At 38.6% G+C, this 20760-nt stretch overlaps 1 protein-coding gene across 1 annotated transcript in view; it reads right to left on the bottom strand.

The window, feature by feature from the left end:
- The window catches only part of TMC1 (transmembrane channel like 1), a 64695-nt gene extending 44817 nt beyond the window's left edge, over positions 1-19878 (bottom strand). Inside the window, 3 exon segments of the mRNA XM_030969437.1 lie at positions 659-1022; positions 1159-1221; positions 19845-19878. Coding sequence (XP_030825297.1) covers positions 659-1022; positions 1159-1221; positions 19845-19878 — 461 coding nt within the window.
- Between the last annotated feature and the right edge of the window lie 882 nt (positions 19879-20760).

Here is a 20760-nt window from a genome sequence, read left to right as displayed (position 1 = left end):
AGGGAATGCTAAGATGGCAGAGAAATAGAAATGTTTTTCTGAAGGGCTCCCTGTCACTGGAGTCTTATAAAGACCCCAGATTGCATTAGATACTTTGGAAAATTGAAATGTGACATTTCAGAGGAAGTGAGAGGGAGACAGATTGCAAAATCCCATTTTAGTTTTCGGTTCCAGGTTCTTGAAATTTGGGCACAGATCTTAAAGACCTGGCTCAAAATTGGCTGGGAAACAAGAATGTGATCTTCTGAGAAGCATCAAGATTTTAGCTCTATACTGGAAATAAAACTTGGCTTTCTTGGAAGGTAATCACCTTGGAGTTTGGGGCATTTTAGTTTTGCAGAAAGAAAAAAGTGGGGCAGATCTCACCACTTTCCACCACCTCTACCACTTTCTCTTCTCCTCTGTCATTTTCGCTCCCTTTCTCTAGAAAGCAGCTCATATACTTGGAATATAACTAGATATGATTTTCCAGAAGGTTTCCATTTCACTCAGCTGTCATTTCTTCATTGCAGGACAAAGAATATCTGTCCAGCTCCAGTTTGACTGTCACAAGTAAGGGAGTCATATTGACTCTTGGTATTTCTCAGCTATAAGAGAAAACAGGTTTTATGTAAGACAACTATAGTTTTATTAAAAGGAAAAAAAAAAACTTAATTACCCTGATTTCTTTTTGTCTTTTTTCTTCTTGTTGGCCTTCTCTTTTTTCCCTTTTTTATCAGACTTTTTGTCCCCTTTCTTCTCATTTTTACCTTTCCCACTTTTATCCCCTTTCTCGTCTTCATCCTCTTCATCATCTTCCTTGGATTCCTGATTTGCTCGATTCTTCCTGGCTTTTGCAGATTCCATATCAGAATCACCGGCCTCATTTCCCGCTGCTCGTCCTCGTCTACGGCTTCTGTGCCTGCGAGGCCCAGCTCTCCTCATCCCACCTTCATCATCCTCATCGTCCTCATCACCATGCCTGTCTCTCCCTCTGGCAGGTGCTCTTCTGGTTCTTGGTGTAGCTCTCTTCTTCCCTTTATCTGTGATTGATTAAAAAACATAAAAGCACACATGAGAGGAGGGTGTTTGTTAGAAGGAGACCTTTTCTCCTCCTTCATTCTTACTAATAATCAGAAAGCGTCTATGTCCGGCCTCAAAGTAATCCAGGTCACTGACCTGTTCCTTTGGCATTTTCTTCATTCTCAACTGCACTGCCTTCTTCATTGTCATCACAGCCATCTGTCAAGTGAAAAAAAGAAGGCCAGTGGATATGAAGGGTAGATCAATCATTAGGAAATCAGGGGTTTCAAGAAATTCTTGGCAACTACCGTTTTGTACCTCTTTACAATATTTTATGAAACCAGCCTTTCAGAAATACGGCAAACAGTTTTCAAGGGGTAAGATGAAGACAGAAATGCCAGTTACACTTTCCTTCAGCACTCCAATAAGTACACCTCAAAGGGACACTGGGAAGAACTCTTTCTTATGGAAGCAATATAAAGGAAAGGAGCATGCTAAAAAACCCCTAAAATTTGAAGAACAAGGATGAAAATGCTTCTCAGACAATTCTCTGAGATTTTCTTAAATATGAGAGATAAATAACTTGCTGAAATTTAAAAAATACAGGAAGAATCATTTTCTGATTTGACTGGAGGGCATGAAGATCCAGACCTGCAGCATAGCTGAAGAGTGCCATTCCTGAAAAAAGAGGAAGTTCCAGCAATCAAATCTCTAATCAAAGGGAGAAAACTTGTATGTTCTACCACAGCTCACTTGTACATTCTACCACATACAAGTTCTGTTCTACCACTCTACCACACAAGATGTTTTTAACATTGAAGGCTTTAGAGGGATAGGTTTTTTTAGACGACTGTAGTGTTTCTCCTTAGAAATGTCTTGCTTAATTTTTCATTCTCAGTCATTCTCAATAAGCTCAATGACAGACAATGTCTGTGCTACCTATCAATAAGCAGAAAATTATCCACTTCATTTGCCTGGCACACTTTGAAGCTGTGATCATGGATTTATAGACAATAAACTAAATAATAATAATACTATCATATGTATTATATCCATCATAGTATCTAATTAATATCTAAAGAATGTGTTCTTTGAATACATTGGTATGAATATACCACTTACCTTGTAAATAATCTGAAACTGCTTCTGAAACTGCTACTGATATTCCCTAGGAAAGTTTCTTCAGAAGAAATATCTGAGAAGCCAAGTTCTAATGGGCACTTTTGAGGTATTTTTGAGCTTGCATGTGCGGCCATAGAAATATAGAAATAGGTGGCAGTAGGAAATTAATGAGAAGACTAATAGAGATTAGTGAAATAGTAGAAGTAGCTAGTAGTTGTTCTACTCCTATATAATCTGTATGTTCTATGTATATATTGTCTGGTTTCTCCTCTGGACAGGTGATAGGTGCTGTTCCTTATAGTAGCATTTTTTAGGTAAGAAACTGCAGTATCTTCCTTTTTCAATCATCCCTAACATTTCTGAATTTTTCTTTATATTCTTTCCTCACACATTTCCTGGTTGCCCAGTTTCTCTTATAAATTTTACTAAACCACTACCAATTCATTGAAAATTTATACACAAATTGATTTATTTAGGGACTGCCATGGTGAACTTCTTGACTTCTCTACACAAAACATCTGATTGTAATTAACACTTTCTACCACTCTGACAGCATCTGCACCATAATTTTTAAGATTATGCAAAAATATTGTCATTCGATATCATCATTGGAATGTGACAATAAGTGCTCCTTTGTTCTGCCTGGACACATGCCTTCTGCTGCTGACAGTTACAGGATCTCCTTTGATAAAGACCATTGTGCTGCTATTGAAAGCTTGCAAAGATGAAGACAAAGATCTCTAAAGAGATACTTCACATGCAACAGTAGGGCACTGCCTCTTGTCAAAACAAATGCTGTGGCTGATCTCCTCTGGCCAAACAGAAATTTCCAGGAAAGAACTTTATTTGTTAGAGATTGGCCTCAGTGCAGCCTGATGAGCCCATACAACCAGCAAACAAATGGAAATTTATCATATATACTGAAACATGCATCAGCAGTGAAGTCTACCAAGCTTGAGTAGATGTCATAATGACATAACAATGACAATGACAAGGGATTGTGAGACACAGAGACTTAAATGAGGTAGAAGATAGCTGCTGGAATCTGTTTAATTCTAGTAGCATAAGGATAGCAAATTCACTACACTGCAAATTTGAGGTAAAATTCTTAGGTAATTTACAGACTTCAGACTGCTTGGAAAAAGCATTGAAAACACTGCTATGGGTGAGTGCATCTGAATATTGAGTGCTATATGTTAATGGGTTTTTTGCATCTGAATTATCAGGAACATGAGTGATAAAGTACATTTTTTTAAAAAATAAGGAAAAAGCCTAAAATCAAACAGCAATAGATATTGCCACAAAATAAACCTAGAAAGCATGACCAGTGATTACATGGGACTATCAGCTAGAAATGGGTATTAGAGACATGCCCAGGAAGCATTAGTACACCTTCAAAATTCATGTCTGCAAAGATTTAAAATTTTATTTCCAAACTGAACTTTATATGGAGACAAAGTGTGTTAACATGAAGACTGTTAGAGGTGTGCCCTTCTCATTCTGGTATATCTACAAAAAAAAGACCTCCTCCAGGTCATAGGTGCATGCAGAGAGCATTTTGCTGAAGCTCAAGGTAGAACTAAAAGTTACTGTGACAACAGTGATAGCAGTTTGTGCTGTTTAGGAGAGGGAAAAAAAAACACTGAGCAGAAGGAATGGAAGAGCTTTGTCACCCCTGAGAACTGTGCTGAACCACATGTATGTGTGGGTTCATGTAAGCTATGCAGCCATCCCACACTGCACCCACATGTAGCTACACCTGGCAACATGTATTTCAGAGAAGCTGCATTAATAACTTTTGTGTCTGACTGTTTTGCGCTTATTATTGAAAGACCAGTGTTGATAGTTACCTGGGTATTTGAGTAATAAGATAAAAATAAAAATATTATTGTTATTGTTATTGTTATTTCAGGTCATAAACTCCATTATACTTTTCAAAGAGGAAACAGGCTAGGCAGCTCACAATGCAGCAACTGTACACAATTGGTGCTTGTGTAAAAGCCTGTTTCAATGAACTACCAGAGAAGCATTTCTACAATGTTCAAATGCAAATAACACTTTGTGATGACACTATATCTAAATGCAGTTTAGTACTTCATTTAAATGTTCTGCTGTAAACCACAACATAGACAAAAAGTAGAGTTCATTCCCAGGCACTGTATTTTCATCCTACAGGAAGCCAAAATGCTTTTTTTATGTTTTGGTTTGTTAAATTGTAGTATTCATTGCAGGAAAAAAATCCTCACTATATGAGAAATTTGCAAATTAATCTTGAGCATTTTTAAAGAGATCATGTGATTCCACTTATCAAAAGTTCAGTGAATCCTCCTGTAAAAACAACTGTCACAAAAGCACTGTCTAGAATTACCAATTTTTCCAGAAAAGGGTTGATAGAACCCCTTATCTTCTCAGTGTTAATATTCATAGGGCTAATAGCAGCCTTTGACTCAGCTAACTGGAGTTAGTCTGACTCAGAGCCAAAGCTCAACTGCAAAGCCTTACTAGATACATCATCTTGTCCTAATAACTGTATACTTGCATATGTATCTTTAAGTATATTTGAAGATATATTCCATAACTCCTTTTAGTCCAGGAAATCCAATCACATTCTTATTTTTTTTTCCAAGTAGTTTAAGGGAAACTTTCTCATCTTTCTAGATTAAGGGCAGTGATAGTGTAATCTAAGTAAGCTATCGTTTTACCCAAAGGCTTATTTAGACTATAGCCATAAATAAGACCACAAGACTTAAAGAAGGTGTTCTGAATATGGGCTCAGACCAACCTGCAAGTCACAGTTACAAGGCAGAATATCAGACAGCTCAGGGAGAGGACTCCAAACATTGACATGTTGGCTGCTGAGGAAACTAAGGGCAGAAAAAAAAATGCATAACACTGTAGTCTTTGTTCTATCAGGTGTTGTTTAGCAGATCACAAGAATAGTTTGATCCTTACCTTGATTTCCCAAGTTGTTTTGATACCTTCTGTCAGAAGCTATTACCCAGATTTCATGCTTTGTATTTTTTTTTTAACTTATTCTACACTGACATAGTTTTATGGACTTTTCACAGTGAGAGGGATAATAACTCTTGAAACAAACTCATAGAACATGGCCCACTCTTGTAACATCTGCGCTCCCACTACTACTGTGTAAAGCCAACTGCTGCTAAGCAATTCCGCATTTTGGTGCTACAAAAAATTCAGTGGAATGTAAAGTAACCTGTATATCAAAAATGCTGTCTGACTTTTTGTTTATATTATAAAAACAAATTTCTACTTAATTAAGTGTCAAGTCAATGAAATGGATCTTCTGCCAACAGAGCCTCATAAGCAACTACTGTGTTTGTCTCTGAATTGGACCTTGTCCTTTTAAGTACTGGAAACACATCAGCCCAGTTAGAAAATAAGCTAAGTGTTCAACAAGAGGAAATGTCAGAAATGCAAGATTGTATTAGACAATAAATGCCTGGCAAGTGTTACTCAAAAAAGGGTAGTGTCATGTTACACTCAGTTCTATATATTTGCATACCTTTCTATATTATTCTTTCTAATCATGGATATAAGACAGTATCTCACAACACTCCTGTAACAATAAATATCACTAGAAGTAACACCTGTGAAATACACCAGAAATAATATATCTATGTCATAGTAAATCTATTGGAAAAGTGAATTAGTGAAGGCTTCAACATGTAAGATTTGTGACCCTAACAATAAAGACCGCATCCTCTTAGTCTCTTTCCAGACTTTGGGAAGAACATCTTGGCTCACCTTGGGCACAAAAGAAGAGAGTTTCAAACACAGAAATCTCAAATAAAAATTACATTTATAGAGCAGCCATAACATTCGGTATTTCACACCATGCTTTATTTTTCCTCTGTTTTTTTCCCAGTGTCACAAATTTTATTTCCAATGAGCAAACATAACAATCACACAACTGAAAAAATGTATCCTGACCAGCAATAGCTATGAATTTATAAGGTAAAATAATAATAATTATTCAGTTACACACAAAATGGCTAATATATTGCTTGTTTTTTCCATCAAAATCGGCAATATCATAAATACCAAAGTAGGTAGAATATTTTTGGTAAATGTCATAAGAACACCAGGGTCTTGGAAGACTTACTGGTCTTAATGTACAATGCTGTGTCCTGCAGGCCTATACACCTGAGTCATTTCGAGAAATTGTCTCTGGGGCAATAAGCTTTCTTCCCTCTGCAGCAAAGAAAATTTGTCCACCTAATATTTGAAATGTTTGAAATCAATATTTGAAAACTATAGCTGGAGACCACAGGGAACAAATGAAATCCATTCAATTCACATCCATAAATAGCTCATTTCTTCTCCATTTGTAAGAAAAAATTACTGATTTTCTACTGAAAGGTCAGAGGCTGAGCTCACATGGGTCATGTTGACACTGTAGCTAATATGGTATACATCATCTGATTGCACTCTCCTCTTTCTTCCTGGCTTCCTGCTAGGCTGTACTTATACATGGCAAGATTTGATATCTGTCTCTCAGTTTGAGGGTCAGCACTTCTTCTAGGCTAATCCTCCCCTCAGGGATAAAAGGATTCTAAAAACTGATATTACTGTTATAAAGTTCACAAAAGGTAGAGGGGGAAGACAGTTCAATGAGAAGCCCCTTAGAATTTCACCCCCTTCAGGAAAATGTGTAAAATTTCCAGGCCTCTGTGCCTCACTCCATCTCTGTGTTCCCCTATGTGTGCCCTACAAAGGTCTAACCTTGGGGCGCTTCTCCTTATCCAAGGCTAGAGAGCTGACCAGCTTGCAGGCCACATTGGTTACTGTAGTAAAACAAGACACAGCACTTGCACTTGGTCTTCATCACACAGTGAGGCAGTGGTGGGAAATTTACCATTTTCATTGCAGGCTTTACTGCAAGAATTAGGACCAGACTATTAAGTGTTAAGTGCACCCTGATGAAAAAAGTCTGAGACTGCAGTAAACCATACCAATCTGGCCTTTTCCAGTTCTGAAATGGGATTTATTTAGCTCATTGTCATTCACTTATAAAGCTGTTAAAATGGGAAAAACACATATGTATATGGAGAAAAAAGTTTATATTCAAGTTAAAAATGACGGGTTCTTAGTGGATATGAAATCAATTGTATTTTTTACTATTCATGAGTAGAAAGGTCTTTTAAAGTTGATAACTAGAGCTGACCAGCTCACCACATATTCTTTTTACTATATTTAGAGGGTAATAGGCACTTTCCAACTGCTCCCTTTTGAAAATCCACTCTGAAGATTTTTGACCTAGGCTGTCTTTTCCTGTATGAGATGCCAGGAACAATGAATTCACATTCATGAACTCATCATAATGGACCATACATGTCCTACTATCTTAGATTTTGCAGAAGACATGCTGTGAAACATGAAGAATCACCGGACAAAGAATGGTTTCACTCAAGATAAAGATACCAAAAAGCAAAAATGCATTATTTGAAACTGTTGCAAGAATATTCCTCAGGACTGTCAGCAGTGATGACATAAAACCTCCTGTAAAGAAACTGCAACTAGATTAGCTCCTGAACTCTGTGCTACATAGCTCTAGCCCCCGGACTTTTTAAGTTAGGAGAGGATTAAGAACTATATTCTGGAAGTGTCTCATAGTTACTTGTAATGGAGGTTCAGCTTTTCATATGTTCTGAAATCATAATGTAGTCCTAAGCTTACTAACATGATCTCATCTCCAAATATACACACAACTGTCATTGCTAGGTTTTACTGTAAATTATATGTACAAGATAAATTTTCATGAAAAAACAAGAAGTGTCAAGGAGTGAGCATGATTCAGCAATAAAAATCTTCACCTTCTCCAGATAAAAAGTGTGCAGTATTGGCTTGCCATGGGAATGATATCCTCTATAATTCAAATGAATAATACAATCACTGAATAAATACAAGTCAATTCAGTCAGGTATTTTCAAGTAAAATGCAGATGTTAATGGCAAACTTAGAACCTTGTTAGTCATAAAATTTGTTCAGTATGAATTCTTATAAAAATGTGTATGTTCTATGGTCATGCTCATAAGATTTCTTATGAAGATAAAAATTCTTTAGTAGCTATTAAGTATTTTGCCTGTGCTGCATTAAATTCTGTGATTCTCTCATGTTAAAATGAGTTCCATTAGCATATACTGCTTGAAAATTAAATTGGTCAGTAAAGAGTGTTGTAGAAAAAAAAACAGAGGTGGAGAAAAATGAGAGGATCTCAGACAATAAAAGGAAAGCAAATAAGATGAACTTTTAAAATTAACTGCTTTTTATATTCTGTCGAAATGCTCAGCAGTCCCTTCTGATGTTTTCTATTGAAGCAAAATATATTTTATTAATATTGAGTGTTACAGTTATGGATTAAACATCTAGGAAGCCCTGTTTAGTAGTAACAGCCCTGGTACTTAGCAAGACCTACAGAATAAGTCCCTTATTTTCTCCCATGCTGAAGACAAGAAACATCAAGCATACAATAGAGATCCCTGCTTTAGAAAGAGTAGCACTGCTCATGAGAACTGAGAACACTTCTCATATTAGACTTGCGTTGCACATCACCAGAACAAACCATTAGACATTATAATCCTACAAAAAAAAAACATTTCTTAGATCCAGAATAGTGTAGTATTAATATAGAAATGCTGCTCATCTTACTATGAAGAATGTTTGACATTTCATAATAAATATAGAAAGCAGTAAGAAAAACAGGCAATTTTTATGCACCTAACAGAAGCCACAAAGTAACACTGTTTCCTTAGTATTTCCTACAAACTGCATGTAAGTGTAAGAAAGTAACAGGACTGTAGTCACAATCTTTTGATTTACTAATCAGTGGAAAGATACACTACCATGCTACAACTAGTCAACTTCCAAATAAAACACATTTCTGAACAAAAGATAATGCATTGTGACTAACAAGATTTTATATTAAAAAGAAGTAGAAAGAACAATTTTCACACTGTTGAGCTACATGCAGAAAATGAATACATGCTCAAGTCGCATAATGATATTTGCAATTACCTTTTCCTTCTGTTGACTTGTCCTGTTTAGTCATTGTGGTGTTTCACAGGGCTACTGCAGGTGCTGGATATACAGGAGAGTGTCTGAAGGCTGGGTGGTTCAAGATGAAGCACCCCACAATATCATCCTGCCTGTCATTGAACGGGTGGCGCTGGTGAAGTTTCACTCACTGAAATATAAGAAGATACTAATTTCGTAAGTGATAAATCTTTCATGAGTGTTTAGTTTACTATTTAGGTTTGGCATGCTAGGATTAAATGAATCAAAGAAGTTATTCACTTTCTTTATTCTTATTGCTGAAAAAACACTTCTGCAATGTACTTACCTATGACAAACATAGGTTTAAGTGCTTAAGTGCCTTACTGAGGAAGGAGGTTGCACAGTGTCCACATGATTATGCTGTCATGCTGTATTCAGACCTACAGTTCTGCACATGGAGGAAATTACATAGATTATTCTTCTGTCACAAAAGTCAGATTTTACAAAAAACATGCTTAAATTGCATAGCTTTGATAGAATAGCCAGACACTGATTTAAAAAATCTTAGCAAAATGAGGTAGATTCTGACTTACCTGCTGGTTTGCATTTGCACCTCCTTGCAGTTCTGTTAGGACTTGTTTCTGCCTTTATATCCAGATATTACACCCTGAGTTTACCAGTTTTATGCAGATTGGCCTTTGATCTAAACTAACAGTGAAAGAAAGCCAAAATATAGTTTACAAGACAAGTCAGGTTTGGAAATAAAAACTTGAAAGAATAAATTACAAATAAAACAACATGAAATACAATTCTTGCATTAAGTATTTGTATTTAACTACATAATTCCATCATAACTCTTTAGTTGAAATTCTTTCACTGTGACCCAGCTGAAAAAGAGTGCAAGAATCTGCAGAACAGCCTACCTTCTCAGATGCTCATAAGGAGTGTCTGGATCCTCTTACATACAGGACTGTGAAAGCCATTTTTTTTCTTTGGAGTTGTCATCCAGGTGTCTGAAGGAAGTTTATCTGGAAATTAATCCAGTGAGGCTGACTACCTTAGCCTTTCATTTTCTTTTATCATGGGGCTGCTTGGATTTTTTGTTCTGTTTTGGAACATACTGCTATTTCTCTTAAAGTATTAACATTGTATGTTTGAAATATTCCCCAAGAGATTAAGCCTGCCTTTACAGTTGTAAGAGTCTCTGTGTTATATAACATTCTTTCTGAACTTGTATCTTTCCCTTTTGCTGCATTCTTATATTAGTCATTTCATAGTATCCTAGATCCTGTGTTTCTCTATACTTGGGAAAGACTTCTAATAAAAACCAAGAAATTTAGGAAAATGTTCAAATCATCTCTGAATATCCCTAGTTAGACTATGTTTCAAGTATTCAGAAAGTAATAATCATGTTCTAAAAATTCAGTTGGTAGATTTCTGTACTTCTTTAATAACAGAAAGAAGAATATCTTGGGAAGACCAATGAGCACGGATTTGCAAGTACTTGCAAAAAGAAGCAGTCAAAAAATTCTAACAAGATATTTTGCAGTTGCAGTCAAAATGAGACCAGAGCACTGGTCCTATAAGTCTTCTTCAGAATTTAAAGTTAGTAATACCTCACTTACATCTATTAGCCACATTGGAAAATATTTTACTGGATATGTGAAAAGGAAAGGGAAAAATATTGAATGCTGACTTATCAATCTTACCCAAAATAACCGCAAAACACAAAAATCAGAGATGCAAAGGGAATATTGTAAAAGATACGTACATAAAAGAGGTAAATGTGCAGTCTGATGTTGTCTGTGGGTGAATATTTGCTATAATGTACATGAATTGTGAACATTTTGTTTTGTTTCTTAAAGTCTCCTGACTCAGTCAGCAGCTATATTTCATTAAATACTTTTATCACAGCATAGCTTGTTAGTGTTTCCAGTCTCATTTGTAGTTTATATTTGTGTCTGTACAGTTAAATGTTTCTTTAAGTTCCTCTACTTGCTGCCCTCATCAGTATGTCACTGTGGGGCTGCGGCGCAGACTGGCTCACTAATCAAAGCAAATAATCAGTTTCTTAAGTCAGCTTAGTGCAGTGATCCCATGCACAGCACAGTCCACAAACAATTGTACTAGCACAAGAAGAAGTAGTCAAATTTTGACATGATGTGGGAAAGGGCAGCCGGGGCCAGGAGACAGGAGACAGGAAGAGGCTGCAAACCTTTGAAGAGAGACTTGTCACTGGAGCTAACATAGCAAGGAGATATGTGCTAGATTTCCCTTTACCCTGGGGGTTCAAATACTAATCAGAGATTGAGAACAGTTTTCATTTACACTAGCTTCTCTTTACAGCATACAAGTCTTGAAAGACAAAAAAACACAAAACTCCAAAACAACCCCAAACCAAACCAAATCAAACCAAATAAACAAACTAAAACCCAAAGAAACAAAAAACCAAACCTACTTCAATTTAGCTCTATACAATAGCAATGAAATCAGAACATACAGAATGCTATTGATAAATAAAAATATATTAAAATAGTCTCAGTGCAGACAAGTTTAGAGAACTGGTCTTAGTCCTGGTGGACTTTGTTGAACACTGTGAAAGTGTCCATGTTGGCAAACGTCACATTTTATTCCCTTTGTTCAAATCTCCATCTCTTCATCAGAAATATTTACTATACATTCTGAATGTAGAGTATGCTTGCTGAAGCATGTATAGTAGGCAAAAGCTGAGGATGGCAATACACAATTATCCCTACCTTAGCTGAAAACCCATAATGAGGAAGAAGTGGAAAACACTGGTCTACATACCCTTCTGCAGACTGCTGAAGTGATAGCCATCTGCCAAACAGATAAATCCAGCCAGGGAAAAGAGCCATGACACCAAAGAATGATGACTTAACCATGTTTTGCATAAACATTAATGCCTCAGTAAATCTGCAAGCATCCATTTTACTTGTAAACAGCTGTTAAGTTACAGTGCCACAACCTATGCACAAAGAACCTCTGTAATTTCCTTCTTCACACTTCTACATAGCAGCTGAAAACCCTTTCTACAACCATGAAATGTACTGAATGTTGTTTCTTATGTATTTCAAGGTGAGTTTTTCCTCTGTTTCTAAACTTAATGAAAAACATAGGGCAATCATTTTTTTTTCTGACAGACTTTGCTGAAGGTTACTCTTTTCAGGATGGGATTTTATAATGCCATTTTGTCTAGAGGCATACAAAATGCATATTCTGCCTGTCAAAGGACATGATCAGGGAGTTCTGGAAGTAGATACAAAGCCAGTCTGAAGGCATGGCACTGTCAGCATGCTGGCAGAAACACCTTTTTCATCCTAATGTAGTACTTAATGTCAATCTTTCCCTAACTCTGCATTCAAATGACAGATGAGTCTGAACAGCATTAACTGGTAAGTCTGTACCTACTACCCTCATTATCCCACATCTTTTCACAGCTGAGTGGATGATTTTGCCAATCAGTCTGGGAGCAGCAGGAGACTGCAGCAGAGGTGGCTGAGGTGGGATGGGGGTCAAAACTTCCCCTAGGGGCACCAGCCTGCAGCAGTGCTAGCAGAGCAGGGAGGTGACACTGGCACTGGGGGGACCTTTGTAAGGGTGAAAGGCACCGTCACATGACAAATCAGATTGATTCATTTCGTGCCAGAAACTTCCAAAAGCTGACTTATGTTCTTTTCAAATATTAATTCCCAAGTCAACGAGTTCAGCTGCTGAACATGGATTAGGGAATGCCATAAACAGAAACACAAGTAACATTGCTCTGGTGCCTCTCTGGTATGGACTGAGAAAGGAGTTACAGCTTAAATCTACTTGCAGAAAGAGCTTTATTTGTGTAGAGATCTCTGAGCCCCTTGTGGAAAGGAAATCTAACAACCAAGTCAGAAAAACTACAGGGAATGCCAACACAATTTTACAATTACTGTTTCTAAAGCCATTTGTAATTTCTCTGACATTTCTGAAATACTGTATTTCAAGTTTTTCTAAAAAACTGGAATTTAAACCAAAAGTACAGCAGGATGTAATCATCATTAGATTCTCATGGTAGACAAAATAACTGGGTTGAAAGAAAAAACATCAAAAGCCTCACAAAGAAGTCATTAAAAAATTCTAATCAATTTATGTGAATAAAGATATTTGGGTGGTATGATTTAGAGGAATTTATCCAAATTGGTCTTGGTCAATGAATCTATCCTGCTTTATTAGCAATTGGAATGTCTTATTATAGCCTCAAAACCCACTTTAAAATCCTTTAAAACCCACTTTAAAATCCTAAATATTCACTAAAACTCTCTAATTTTATTTTTTTTTTAATTAGAAAAGGATATATTTAGAAAAGTTTCTACAGATCCATATGTTCGGTTCTTTGCACCTCTTCTGAAAAATTTGAGCTGGAAATGTTCAGGAATTTCATGTGAAGATACACATATATATATTTCCTCTAATGATAATACTACTTAGAATTAAATAATTCTATTTAGAATCATATCCTTATCTTTCTTCTAGCCAAAATTAATGGCTGAATGAATGGTCATTAATAGACCTGCTTTCTTTATTAATATCCAGCAGCACACAATGGCAGCAGAGACTGTCTGTGTGACTGCTTGTAGCACCTGCTCTGCTGACAAATGGGCACATTGCTCAAATAATTGCATTTACTACTTAGTTTTGGCTGCGCCCGGTGGAGCAACTCCAGATTTATTTCCGTGACTGGAAAAATACTGCCGTGCTCAAATGCTGGATACACAGACTGAGGCTTGAAATACATGCTTAAAACCATAAAATCACATTCTCCTAAAAATCAAAGCTATAAAGTTAAGTACTCTTGAAATAATTATTTGCAACATAAAAGATCCTTTGAGAAAAAAAACACCATTAAATGTAATAGACACTAAAACCTGTCTTAAAGTTACTATGATTTGGACTAAAATTCAGATTATCAGCTAATATTCTAAAAATCTTACCATTATGACATCCTACTGAGTTTTCTTCACATAATCTTTGGAATTTACTGGAAAACAAAGGCAACTTTGCAAGACTTTTTTCAGAATACCCTTGTGTCCTTAACAGAACACCATTGCATCATCATTTAGCATCACAAGATCCTTGGGAAAAACGCCCCCTCATATTCCTGAGCACAAAGATTTCCATCGCTATAGCAACAAAATGCCTCACTCAACATTTTAAATCTATGGTGTTCCTGGTCCTCCAAGCCCTAGCTCAGCCTTCTAATTATCTCTAAGAGGAGATGAGACAGCTGAGTATGAGCCATGGAAAGAACTTTCTTTTCTTCCTAAAGTTTCTTAATGTCTCAGAGGTTTCAGTTTCCATTTTCCGTGGGTAAAATGCCATGTTGCACCTCTCAGCCAAATTCTGGGAAAAAAATTCTACAATTCTGTTGCACACACTTGTCTTTATTATATGATGCAATACTCACTCATTAATTGCAATTTTACACACACACATGTTCATGTCTGCCAAATTATATTAATTGACTTAATGCTCCTCATTTACGTGGAAGTGGAAAAATTTATTATTTTATTATTTCCATCACTCTTTGGCCATACATACATACATACATACATACATACATACATACATATATACAACAGAGAGTCAGACAGAAATTTGTATTACTGGTAAAAAAGCTCCAGTGGACAGGCACTGGAGTAGCAGGGTAACATCAGACACTGGTGGGGACACCAGTGGGGACCTGCAGGGCTCCATCCTTGGCCCTGTGCTCTTCAAGGTCTTCATTAACAACTTGGATGCAGGACTCAAAGGAGTACTTGCAGATGACACTTAATTGGAAGGACTGTCAACTCTTTCAAGAACAGAAAAACCTTGACAAACAAGAGAGCTGAGCAATTACCAACCACATGAAGTTTAACAAGGACGGTGTTGGATTCTGCAATGGGGTGGGCAACCCTGGCTGTACACACAGCCTGGGGAATGAGAGGCTGGAGAGCAGTGCTGCAGAAAGGGACCTGGAGGTCCTGCTCAGTGGCAAGTTGAACATGAGCCAGCAGTGCCCTGGCAGCCAGGAGGGCCAGGCGTGTCCTGGGGGGCATCAGGCCCAGCATTGCCAACCAGGCAAGGGAGGGGATTGTCCTGCTCTGCTCTGCTCTGGGCCAGCCTCACCTCGAGTGCTGGGGGCAGTTCTGGGTGCCACAGTATAAAGCAGACGTTGAGCTGTTAGAGAGCATCCAAAGGAGGGCAAGGAGCATGGTGAAGGAGGGGAAGCCATATGAGGAGTGCCTGAGGTGCTTTGTCTCTTCAGTCTGGGGAAGAGGAGACTGAGGGGAGATCTCTTAGTGGTCTTCAACAGCCTCACAAGAAGAAGTCAAGGGGTAGGCACTGATCTCTTCACCCTTGCGACCAGCGAGAGGACTCAAGAAAACAGCATGAAGCTGAGTCAGGGGATGTTTAGGTTGGTTATCAGGAAAAATTCTTCCCCCAGAAGGCTGTTGAGCACTGGAACAGGCTCCTCAGGGAAGTGGTCACAGCACCAAGCCTGACAGAGTTCAACGAGTGTTTGGGCAATGCTATCAGGCCCACAGCATGATTCTTAGGATGTCTTGTGCAGGGTCAGAAGTTGGACTAAATTATCAGGATGGGGTTCTTCCAACTCAGCTTATTCTGTGATTCTGTCTTTCTATGACCTCTCCTGTGTATCTGCAGTTGCAGCTATCAACAGACGGCAACACATGCCAACCAGCTGCACCTTAATGCAGGAGCTCCCCACACAGCAAAACCAGTATCAAAGGAAAATCACCATCTCGTTACTTAGGAAAGCAGTGGACAACTCAACAGATGTTTTGCTTAAAAGAAACAAAAGAGAGAGCATGAAATTGAACTGCATTAATCTTGCATCGTGTCAGTAATGTCTGTTCTTCCCATGACTTGTTACATCTAAATTAATCAACTGTTTGGATGGTAGAGATAAAATACCATTCTTGGTCAATCTGTCAGTGATATAAACAATGCACTCTTTTGTTTCATTGTATGGGAATAACTTCAAAGCAACACCCAGAGAGCAGCTAGCTACAGGAAAAAAAAGGCTGGAAACAGTCGACTTCTGGTATGACATGCAAACCTCACTTTTTGGCTGGTGTTTCTAATGGTAAATGGATGCTAATGTGCACAAATTGTACCACTCAATAAAGCAAAGAATAACTACAGAAGAAAGCAAGGAGATCTATATGCCTTAGTCCATCTCTTCTTCCATCCAGGAGAAAAAAGTAGAAACTTAATTCTATCTCCATGTATTCAAAAGGCACATGAATCAAAAACCTGAATGTGGCTGTAAAACTTAAAAACCTGCAAATAATTTTGTGAACTCATCACTACAGGAGTAACATATACCAACAGAGAAGACAGATATAACTACAGAGACAGGTGGACATGTGTAAATAAATATTTTCAAATATACTGACCTTGATATTCACCTGTCCCCTCTTTTTAAATAAAGTCCAGTTTTCCTCTAATGATCAATCATATAAATTTATTTATATGCCTATATCCTCCCTTTAAAACTATGGCTATTACTCCCATCCTTACTATCACATTAAGTCTGTAAATATATATAAGGAAAATGCAGGAGAAGGTAGGACTGGGTTTTGGGCCAATCCTAGAAAAAACACATCATTAGCAAAAGCAAAACATGGTGATATGAATCCTGTAACTGGGGTTCCTTGCTGGAGGGTTACAGCCCCCTTCAGGAGGCATAGGCAGAGCAGGTAAGCTGAAGGGGTTGTGTTTTATGTACTGGATGGTCTGGGGTGTACGGCTCTTGCAGCTGGAGGTGACACTGTGGAGACCCTTTGTACAAAAAAGAAGGGAAAAGAAAATAAAGAGGATACAGGGAGAGCAGACTTCAGGGTGCAGAAGGAGCTACTTAGTAAAGTCCTCTGAGGATCTGCTTTTGAATTTACTTGGGTTCCATGAATGCTGGTTGCTTTTCTGTCAACTCTTATGAGTAACAATTTGATAGGAGCAGTCAATTTCAAGCTAGCAGGGCAGAACAACAGCTTGGCTAAGCAGGTATCTGCTTCCAGAACTTAGGCAGAAAATGAAAGTGCACTGACATTGAAAATGGGGACAGACAACACAGGGCAGCTACAGCAAGGTTGCCCTGTTGTAAGAGAAACTGTGTTTCTCCTGCAAAGTTTGAGAAAAGCTAAAGGAGGATCAGACATAACACTGGTCCTTTGCTCGACAAGGCTGGTCATAAACAGGGACATGGACAAAGCAAAAACTAAAGCCTTTTTCAGCTCTTGTCTTCAACACCAGTGGTGGGCCCTGGTGCCCCCAGAGACCAGGGTTAGAAGACCATGACTAGGGGCAAGATACACTCTCTTTCAACTCCAAACTTGTTCCAAACTTGCTTCCCCACCTGGATGCACATAAATCACTCCAAGGGGGTTTGTTCCAGGGTACTGAGAGAGCTGGCTGATAGTATCTCTTGATCTCTCTCCATTATTTTCAAATCTTGGGAGTCTGGAGACTTCCCAGTGGACTGGAAACTAGCAAATATTGCCTGAGTTTTCAAGAAGGGAAAGAAGGAAGGCTGGCAATTACGGGTCTGTCAGTCTCACAGTGCCTGCTGAAATTATGGAGAAGGTTAATCTTGAGCTACTGAAAAACACTTGAGAGGCAATAAAATCATTGGCAAGAGCCAGCACAGGTTAACAAAGGGAATGTGCTGCTTAACTGCATTAATTTCCTTTTATGACAAGGTCATACTAGTAGTTGACTAAGGGAAGCCAGAAAATGTGTGTGGTTTTTAATTTTAGCAAAGACTTTAGTAATGTCTTTCACAGTATCCTTACTGATAAACTGGCCAGCACACAGCTGGACAAGTCAATAATATTTTGGGTGAGCAATTGTCTGATGGGTTGGGCTCAAAGGATTTTATTAAGTGGGATTAGAACAGGTTGGCATTTAGGGCCAGTGCTGTTTAATGTTTTTTATAAATTATCTGGACTCATCTGGACACAGGAATCAAATGTAAATTAATAATTTTGCCTACTATACTAAACTGGGAGTAACTGTGGACTCCTTTGAGGGTAGAGATCTCTCAGAGAGAGATCTGGATGGACTAGAGAACTGAATAATCATGAACATATGAAAACAAAAAAAAAGAGCAAGTGCTGGATTCTGCATCTAAGATGGGAAAATCCTGGGGGTATGTACAAACTGGGGGATAAGAGGCAGAGAAGCCGCCCAACAAAAAGAGATTTGGGGATTTGGATTGGTGGCAAGTTGAACATGAGTCAGCAGTGTCCCATGGCAGCCAAAAGGGCCAGCCATTCCCAGGAGTACATCAAGCACGGAATCACTGGTTGGTCAAGGGATGTGATTGTTCCATTCTACCCTGCACTGGGGTGGCCTCACCTTGAATCTTGTGTCAGTTCTGGGCACCTTAAATATATGAACATCGAACTCTGGAGTATATTCAGAGGAGGGAGACCAAGTTGAGGGTAAAAGGACTCAAGGGCAAGATTTAAGAGGAGCATTGAGGTCATTTGTCCTGTGCATCTTGGAGAAATGAATGCTTGGGGGAGACCCTATTGAAGTGTAGCAGTGGAGGAGTGACTGCTGGCTTCCTCTCTCTGGGAATCAGAGCTACTTTAGAGGAATGAAGCTGCTTAGGAGGAAGTTCAGATTGGTCTTTAGGAAAAGATTCTTTACTGAAAGCATTCTCAGTCACTGAAACATGCTCTCCTGGGAAGCGGTCACAGCACCAAGTCTATCAGAGGTCAAGGAGATTGTGGATAATGCTCTAGTTGTATGGTTAGTCCCGAGAGGAGCAGGGGAATGCACTCAATGATGCTTGTGGCCATCTTCTGATCTGAAATATTCCACGTTTCTGTGATTCTGTGATTAGCTGTTTTGCTGTTACTTGCATGTACATTGTTTGAATGTTTCTGTGGAGGCACTTGATCTTCTCTCCCAAGATACCTTCAAAGGCAGCAGAAATGGTAAGGAGTGGGAAGAACCACTACAAGGGAAGAACTAGGATGCTGAGGTATGTATAGGGTTGGTCTGAATACCAGCATGAAGGCTTTGAAGGTCTAGGAGCTGGATGAAGGTCTCTGGAGGTCTGGGTCCTGGATGTAGAGGGAGAAGTGAGGAATTCTCCTTGGGATGCAACTTCTATTTCAGTCCTGGATGAAGTAACACACACAAAGCTTGCACTTTTATCTGCCTATTACAGAGGAAAAGAGCCAGTAGATGGCACTCCAGTATATGTAACTTTCTTCTTTGGGTTGAAAAGGAGTGTAACACCAGCTGTTTTACTTGCCTATGGGATGATATGTGCTGCTTATCATTCACAAAGGAGATTCTTAATCTCTTAGGGATGTTGCAAATGTACGTGCAGGAAAGAGGCATCTCCCTAGCAATCAGCATAAATGTTCCTAGAATTCTCCCCAGTCCCCAGGGTGCTCATGGATGCTGTGGCCTCCACACTGAACCACAGAATTTTCTTCACTTCAGCTGGACAAGCTACAGAAAGCAGTTAGTCAAGATGTTCACAGGAACCAGAGTCATCTAGGACTTAACAGAGGAAAGTGTTTCAGAAAAGTGACAAGAGAATATCTGTGCTGTGAATGCACAGAACATTGTTGTCTTCTGACAAGATTCAACATTTTGCAGTGTTTCCTTAAGGAGTGTTCTTTTACCAACATCAATGAGTTCAAAACTGCCGCTGGCCATTATTATTTTCTCCCGTGGAGCAGCGCTGGTTGGGCTGTACTGAAGTAGTTAAATGGGCAGAAGCAATGCACTTCAGATTCAGCCTGCTGTGCCTGTACCTAGCCAAAGGTGGAGAGCTGGCACTGGAGCATCCCCAGGCTTCACTTTCCTGGGGGAAACCTTTCCAATGAGCTCTGATACCTTTAATGAAGAAACTGACATTAAAATACTGACATTGAATTTTGTGCTTCATGTAGTGAATTAATAAAAAAAATTGGGGAGGCAATGAGGTTTTTGTCAAGTATAGTGTTCCAGACTCTTTAACACAACTCTTTAACACATATTATGTCTTGTTCTTTTCGGGTTTTTCATTTTAATAATGAGGTCCTGCTGAAGGCTTATATCCTTTATAAACTTTTTTCCTGTTCTAATTGTAAAGAATATTTTTCATTGCCTTCATTCAAACAGAAGTTGTCGATTTAAGACAGAAAAACAAAGCAGAGGAGTGGAGAGCAGTGGTGTTGCTTTAAACTAAAGTTGCCAGAAGAGGGGAACCTCAATCCATCCCATTCCTACCAGTCTCGGGTCAGGACCAGCAAAGGATGCTCACAGTCTAGAGAGGGATCACAAGTCAGCAGGAGAGCTGAGACAGTTCAAAAGAATTCCAACCACTGCAGTTACTAAGTCAGCTTCATAGGGGGTCATATCTAAATGCCTCCGTGCAAATGCACACAACATGGGGAATAAACAAGAGGGATTAGAGATATGCACATGTCTGCAGGACTGTGATCTTACTGGAATCATTGAGATGTAGCGGGATGACTCCTATGATTCATTCCAGTGTTGGAATGGATGGGCACAGGCTGTGTAGGAAGGACAGGCAGTGGAAACGAGGAGAGGGTG

The sequence above is a fragment of the Camarhynchus parvulus genome, chromosome Z (genome assembly GCF_901933205.1).
Source record: "Camarhynchus parvulus chromosome Z, STF_HiC, whole genome shotgun sequence".
Classification (NCBI taxonomy): Eukaryota; Metazoa; Chordata; class Aves; order Passeriformes; family Thraupidae; genus Camarhynchus; species Camarhynchus parvulus.
Note: the sequence above shows the minus strand (reverse complement) of the source record. Positions and strands in the feature narration are given on the sequence as shown.